The sequence below is a fragment of the Microtus ochrogaster genome, chromosome 22 (assembly GCF_000317375.1).
Source record: "Microtus ochrogaster isolate Prairie Vole_2 chromosome 22, MicOch1.0, whole genome shotgun sequence".
In the NCBI taxonomy this organism is placed as follows: Eukaryota; Metazoa; Chordata; class Mammalia; order Rodentia; family Cricetidae; genus Microtus; species Microtus ochrogaster.
This window is the reverse complement of record NC_022023.1, coordinates 14,772,813-14,780,526: the sequence shown is the minus strand read 5'-3', so window position 1 is coordinate 14,780,526 and position 7,714 is coordinate 14,772,813. Positions and strand designations below refer to the sequence as shown.

General features: G+C 49.7%; 1 protein-coding gene across 1 annotated transcript in view; it reads right to left on the bottom strand.

Moving 5' to 3' along the window:
• LOC101992978 (arpin) overlaps nucleotides 1-3,443 on the bottom strand; it is an 8,688-nt gene extending 5,245 nt beyond the window's left edge. The window contains exons 1-2 of the mRNA XM_005357711.3: nucleotides 3,251-3,443; nucleotides 809-884 (exon numbers count right to left, since the gene is read on the bottom strand). Of these exons, the coding sequence (XP_005357768.1) occupies nucleotides 809-884; nucleotides 3,251-3,342 (168 nt within the window). The 5' untranslated portion in view covers nucleotides 3,343-3,443. The remainder of the gene's footprint in view (nucleotides 1-808; nucleotides 885-3,250) is intronic.
• Nucleotides 3,444-7,714: the final 4,271 nt, after the last annotated feature.

The window sequence follows — 7,714 nt, the reverse complement described above, 5'->3', positions numbered from 1 at the left end:
GCTAGAGCTAAAGGGCCAAGCGGTGATTAAATGAACACAGTGTCCGTGTAATTATTTCGGGTAGAGCTAGCCATGTGGGCGGCCGGGTGCTGGGACGCAGCCCGCCGCTCCTATTTCTACAGTCATCTAAAATGGAAAAAAAAAAGGACTCAGATATGGAAGATACAGATAGTACTTTGGGGACAGTCAGAAAAGGTGAATTCTCAAAAAGCAGAGCATCTACAGGCGTGGGACAAGGGTATAGGAAGAGCAATACAAGCCTGAAACAGGCCTGAGAATGTCACATCCTTGTCTGGAATAGACCAGGCCCTGGGTTTGAACTCCAGTGCTGCATAAACCTGGTGAGGGACCCAGCACTGTGGAGGAAGAGGCAGGAAGATAGAAATTCAAGGTGAGTTCAAATGAACCTGGACTATTTTTTAGATAAGACCCTATCAAAAAAAAAAAAAAAAAAAGACTGAGCCAGTCAAGAGGCCATATGTACATCTGACCAATGGAGGCCTGCAGACCCTTGAGTGGCCCCTTGGCAGCCCAGGCTGGAAAGCAACTGAGATGGGTTTTAGATAGGTCTAGAACTAACATTAGAAATTTGGATCTTCTTTGGTAAATAAGAAGGAACCCTGAAAAGTTTGGGGGTAACAACAATATCCCCCAGAGATGTCTTTCTGGAAATGAATTAGCAAGGGGCAATCTGTTCCATGAGCCCCTCAGGAATTGACCTGGACCCCATGTCTTAGCCCAGCGCAGGGGATAATGTTTTGTGGATGAGGGAGGAGACCTGTGAGGGGCACCCAGGACACAGACTCACCTTCCTGCCATGGGCATCCAGGATGCTGTGCCGAGATACATCCACCAGCTCCCCCTCTAGCAAGACGCCATTTCCCCTGGGGGTTGAGAAGGAAGGAAGGCAAGTTCTGTCAGTCCTCGGGAAATTCACACCAGGGTTTAGTTGCCTGGGTGAGAATCTGCTCTGAGACAGAAACAAGTCTCACCCCAGACTCTATTCACCTGTCTCTGGGGCGCACCTGGTGTGAAGCCGCCACTGTCTGCTTCCCTTATCTGAGCCTCCATCCCTACAAAGAACCTTCCCAGGTTGTGCCGAGGTCAAGAGATGCTCCCCCCTCCCCAGCCACACACATACACACACAATAATTGTGACCAGACCCTCAAGATTCTTATCCACCAATGAGCAGATAGCAGCTGCCTCACTGTGCTCCTCTTGTTCTGGCCTAAGAGTGTAGATGCGCAGGTGATCATGTAAGTACTTACTAAATGTACAGCGTTAGTTAGAGCTGGGCTTGATGGCACATACCTGGGATCCCTGTACTTGGGAAGGAGGATTGCTGTGAGTTCAAGTCAAGCCTTGAATACATAGCAAAGTGCTGCAAATAAATAAATGATTCTACTATTTTACTTAAGCAAATATGGGAACAAATGGGTTCTTTCTCTCTTTCTTTCTTTTGAGGCAAGGTTTTCCCATGTATCCCTAGCTGTCCTGGAATGGAATGTCACTTGTAAACCAAGCTGCTTTGAACTCACAGAGACTAACCTGCCTCTGCCTTCCAGGTACTGGGATTAAGGTTGTGAGTCACCAGGCCTGAGTGTTTTGTTGTTTATTTGTTTTGGTGGTGGTGGTGGCGGCGGTGGGTTTTGTTATGTGTAGGTATGTGTGTCTGTGTGAGTGTCAGCCAGTGTGTACTGGTACCTGTGGAGTTCAGAAGAGGGAGTCAAATCCCCCAGAGCTGGACTTAACAGGCAGTTTTGAGCCCTCTGATGTGGGTGCTGGGAAGTGAATGCGGGCCCTCTGGAGAGCAGCATGCGCTCCTCACTGGTGAGACGTTTCCCCTGCTTTAAAGAACTTTTACATTCCTGTTCCTATCCACTTCTACATAATAATCCACCAGGGAAACCGTTATTGTCACCATTGTCACCATCAGCTAGAAAATTCGAGGCTCAGAAGTTTGGGCGATTAGCCCAAGATCACAGGGTACCACACAGAGTGACCAGGGCCACCCCTTTACCACTCCCAGACCACAGCGTTCACAAAAGCAGAAGCTGGGACCTGGGGGCTTTCTTTGGAGCCATCAGCATGGGGAAAGTGTGGGGTCTAAGCAGGTAGAGAGTGGAAGAACATTGGGCCAAGACTCCTTGCCTTGTGTATTTTCTCCTCTCAAATTCTTTCTAAAAACATTAAACTGACAAAGACAGTATACACTGGAGGCATTTAACAAGATAACTTGATCTATACACACTTTGTGTATGATTCACACAATCAGATCTATGTACACATTAGATCCTCAGAACCAATTCCTCCTATGAACTGAAACTACTTCGCTGAGAACCTTATGAGCTGAACTTTAGATTCCACTTCCTGGCTGGGCGATGGTGGCGCACGCCTTTAATCCCAGCACTCGGGAGGCAGAGGCAGGCGGATCTCTGTGAGTTCGAGACTAGCCTGGTCTACAGAGCTACTTCCAGGACAGGCTCCAAAGCCACAAAGAAACCCTGTCTCGAAAAACAAAAACAAACAAACAAAAAAAAAATAGATTCCACTTCCTAGGTGACACCGTATTTGACTTTCTGGGATTGGCTTCTCTCACATAGCGTGATTCTTTGGTGTATCTGATTGTAAATGGAACTATCCTGCTTATTACCCTGGATAAGGCCTGTACCTCCTGATGCTCCCACCCTCCCTCTGTCGGACCTGCCATACCATGCGCTGGCCCCCTATGGTGCACCATGACAAATTACTGGAGTTTAGAGCCCTGGGGTGGGGTAAGGACCGAGGTCAGTGGGAACCAATGCACCACCTCTAGGGTTCCATTTGGGAGTCTGGAGTCCCTTCGGGGAAAATGCCTGTAGGCGGGAATTTCAATTACATCTTTCTTCCTGGTGTTGGCTGTCAAGGATGCTGGGAAGAGCAGCCTGGAGGCCAGAGGTGGCTTTGACAACGCCAGTTTTATCTCTCACCTCCAGCGCCCCCTCTGACCCAGAACTTTCTCTGAACAGGACTCAGATTGTGAGCTTGACCAAGGCCTGGAGCCCAGGCTCCAAGGATGCTTGCAGACCATTCTTGGCTAAGAGCAGGGGCCAGAGCCCCAGGGACTCGACGTACCCGGTAGTTCCAAGTCCAGTCTAACCCTGGTCAGCAGCGGGACAAAGTGCAACCCATCCCGAGCCAGCAACCAGGTGGACAGAGCAAAACCCACCCCTGGTCAGCAGCCGAATGGATGGGCGGATCACAGCCTACCCCTGGTGGGCGGCAGGGTCCCAGGACCCCGGCAGTCGTACGCTCTGCACCGGCTTGTTGCGGAGGACACTGTCGTGGTAGATGCGGCTCATTTTTCCCAAGCCGAGGCCGGCAGCTCCAGGAAGCAGTGGGCGCGCCGGGCGGGGCACCAAGGGGACAGGAGCCGGGAGGTCCTTGCAGCGTAGGCTTTCCCAGCTCGCAGATCCCGGAACCGTGCTGCCCGCTCTGGGCGTTCCCAAGCTGGACTTAAAGGAGCCGAGCCTCATTCCTGACCTCCAGACCCTGTGCAGTGGTGGCTTTCCAAGTGACTGCTGTCCTTCATGTCCTTGTAGTCTAAGACAGGAAAGATCGAGAGATCGAGACCCATCTGTAGTATACAGAGACCCTGTCTCAAAATTCATCAGTATACAGAGCGACAGTTGAGGCTCAGGAATTGTAGATCCTCCTTGGGATCGGTTCTAGGAGGATATTTTCCCAGGGAGCAGAAGGGAGAAAAGGGAATGGCATAAGGAACCACAGAGTGATCTGCATAGACTCTGTCCTTTGGCCCTTCCCGTGATCCAGCCACGACCTAGGGGAGTTCCAGGGACGCGTGAAGGGGTACAAATCGGTGTCAGATCTGCTGCAAAGGAAACCGGAATCTCTGCGCGCGGCAAGTTCCTCAACCTATCCGAGCCCTCACTTCTCCCTCAGCAAAATAAACGTATCCGATGGTTTGTAAAGATGGAACTGGCCCTCCTCTAGTCTTTCCCTCCCACGCCTCACAGATTCTGATCGATTGCTTCTCTAGTCCCACAGTGCCCTCTGCTCAAGGGTGTCTGCAAGCCTTTTATTCCAAGCTTGCACCCAGGAGTCTCCTCTGACCTGGAAATCATTGGGAAGTCAACTTGTCTTATTGGCCCCTTTGTGCCAAACCCTGGCGCAGGTGGCCGCATTCTGGGATGGCAGGTGTGCCCCTGCCGGGGGGAGGGGGGAATAATGGAGAAGTGGCCCCCGGCTGATACCCGAGGAGTCCAGGGTGAGATGGACCATAGAGGCAGAAGAACCGTTCTTAAAAGTGGGTTTTGGTTTGGTCTGTTCTGGAGTTGTCTCCAGTCATCTTGGACGGGGACATCCTGCTGCACTCTGTGACCACTTACCTGGTGCAGGGCACAAAGCAAGTGACCCCCAAGGAGCAAAGCAGAGGTCACAAGGAGCAGAAACAAGAAAGCCAAAAGGTAAACCAGACATGGTGGCACATGCCTGGTTCCAGACATAGGGGGCTGAGACAGGAGTGTCGCTACAGTTTCAAAGCCAGCCTGGACTACCTAACGAGTTTCTGGATAGCCTGAGCTACAGCGTGAGAGCCTATTTTAAGAAACAACAGCAAGCCGGGCGGTGGTGGCGCACGCCTTTAATCCCAGCACTCGGGAGGCAGAGGCAGGTGGATCTCTGTGAGTTCGAGACCAGCCTGGTCTACAGAGCTAGTTCCAGGACAGGCTCCAAAGCCACACAGAGAAACCTTGTCTTGAAAAAAAAAAAAAAAAAAAAAAAAACAAAAAACAAAAAAAAAAAACAGCAGGAACTGAAGAGAAGGCTTAGTGGTTAAGATGGCTGTCCATCCGGAGCACCCAGGTTTGATTCTCAGCACTCACATGGAAGCTCACAACTGTCTCCATTTTTCAATTCCAGGGGATCTGATGCCCTCTGACCTCTTTGGGAACCAGGCATGCACGTGGTACACAGTCATACACGTGGGCAAACACTCATACGTGCAAAAATAAATAAATCTTTTTTCTTAAGTTAAAAAAAAAAAGGACCCAGAAGCTAGAGTGTAGAAATTTCTTCCAGTCAGCAGGCAGGTAAAATAGTAAATGAAAGATTTGTTTATCATTAACTCCAGTCAGAAATCGAAATTCTCTCAGGAATGTTTTTTTTTTCTTTTTCCAAAGCAATGCATGTAATTATAAACACACCAATCACTTCCCCCACCCCCTGAAGAAAATAGACATTGTCAAGATCCCTGTTTGGAGCAAAACAGTAAACCACACGGGAGCGCATTCATGCATCGGGTCACAGCTTAGCATATCTGATACATCTCATAGTGCCGAAAGTCTGGTGGTTCCAGAAGAAATAGCATGCTAAATTGCCACCAAGGCAGTGAAATCGCCTGGAGAAAACACACATGCACACCACGGAGCCGAAGAGAGAAAACAAAGGAAGTACTCGGGAGGGAAGGCGTACCTAACATGAAATAAGATGCCAGAAGGAGGCCCAGACCCATCCATCAACAGTCCATCAATAAATGCAAATGCAGGGAGCCTGCCTGGGAAAGAAAATCTATGATTTTGTGTCACTTCCATGTCTCTCCGCCTCACGCTCCTCCAGGCCTGTCCTGCTCAGCCGACTTCACAAAGAAACAACGCCATTCGTCGCCACTTACGGCCAGTGCACCCCACTTTTCCCTGGAGATGGTCGCGCCCAGAGAGCCCCTGGAAAGAAAACTCTCAGAAGAGGCCTGTAAAACGGGATCATTTCTGGTTCTGATGGTATTAGGGACACTATTCCTAGGGGTGAGTGAGGGGTGACAACCCTCAGCATGGAGCAGCAGCAAAATGTCTGAGGCTTTAGCTGGCCGTACAGGTGAGCACCCCAGCCACTCGGGAAGACTTAGGCAGTGTGGTGCTTTGAATGAAAATGGCCCCCGTTAAATTCATAGGGAGTAGTATTATTTGAAAAATTTAGCACTGTGTGGGCTTACTGGAGGAAGTGTGTCCCTGGGAGTGGGCTTGGAGGTTCCGGAAGTTCAAGAGGGGCCCAGTGGCTCACTCTTTTCCTCCTGCCTGTGGGTGGATCCACATGGAGAACCCTCAGCTCCCACGTCTGCCTGCTTACAACTATGCTCCCCACGGTGACGATAATGGACTAAACCTCTGAACTGTAAGCCAGCCCCAATTAAATGCTTTCTTTTATAAGAGGACCATGGTCATGATGTCTCTTCGCAGCCATAGCACAGTGACTAAGCCAAGCAGGAGGATTTGTTGAGCCAAAGAGCTTACTGTGCATCTGGGCAATATGATGAGAGCATGCCTGCGTGACTTTTTCCTGCAGAGACAACAAAGTCAGACCAATTCCACTCATGCCTGACTTGGTGAATCAGTGGATTTATTGGAATGATGTACAGGAGTGTGGGTGAGTGGTTGTTTATAGGAGCATGGATGATTCAAAATAACTCCATCTCTTAAAAGGCCACTCCAGGGCTGGAGAGATGGCTCAGTGGTTAAGAGCATTGCCTGCCCTTCCAAGGGTCCTGAGTTCAATTCCCGGCAACCACATGGTGGCTCACAACCATCTGTAATGAAGTCTGGTGCCCTCTTCTGGCCTGCAGACATACACGCAGACAGAATATTGTACACATAATAAATAAATATTTTTTTTTTTAAAAAAAAGGCCACTCCAGCATGGGTGGCACTGCGCCCCCAGGGTGCCCAGCCCAGTTTGCAGTCAGATCCACCAGAGAGTCTCCTCTCCCCTAGCAATGGTTTACTGCTTTAGAAGCTTGCAAAGGGGCCTAGGAAAACCTGTAGCTTTCCTGGCTTCCCGAGCCTTGTAAATTTCACTGGCTTCCTAAGTGTTAGAACCCTTGCTCCAGAGAGAATGTTTGAATTCAAAGGAAATAGCTTCACAATACTGTCTCTAAAATAACAACAACTAAAGGCCAAGGATGCTACCCCACCACTGTAAACCCAGCACTTAGGAGACTGAGACAGGAGGATTGCCGTGAACTCAAAATCAGGCTGTAATGATGGTGAGGACCAACCCCAGGCAGGGATACATCTTAAAGCAAAAAATAAAATGTGTCAAGGTTTCACCTGTTCACTGGTGCGAGGCTCAGGGGGAGGGCAAAACTGGGCAGGGTAACAGGTACCACGCCATTTGATTGGCATGGACAATGATCGTTGGAGAAAATGGCAGAGTAAGCCAGCTTTTTGCTCTGTTTTGTTCTCTGATTCAGGGTCTCTCCAGCCCATGCAGTGTAAGTGAGGATGATCAGGAGCTTCTGAAGCTGCTGCTTCCACCCACTAGTTCTGGGATTTGAGCTCACACTCCCGGGTTTTGTGATACTGAGGCTGAAACCCGGGGCTCGGGGGAAGCTCTCCAGGTGCCCTACCACCTGAGCTACAGCTACAGTTGATAAGCCAGCGTTTATTATCAGCCCTGGATCTTGGGAAGGAAAAGAAACGTAAGAAGAAAATGTCATTCTCAAAATAGCTAACAGCCAATTCTGGGCATCTGGGAGTCATGGTGAGTGTCAGGTTAGTACACTGTCGTACGGGCCACAAAGCTGCTGAAGGAGCAGCTTGCTCAATCACACTTGAGAGAGTGATGAAGGGTGTGTAGTGATATTTTGTTTGTAAAAAGAAGAAAAGGAGGAGGAGGAGGAAGAGGAGGAGGGGGAGAGGGAGAGGGAAAAGAGGAGGAGGA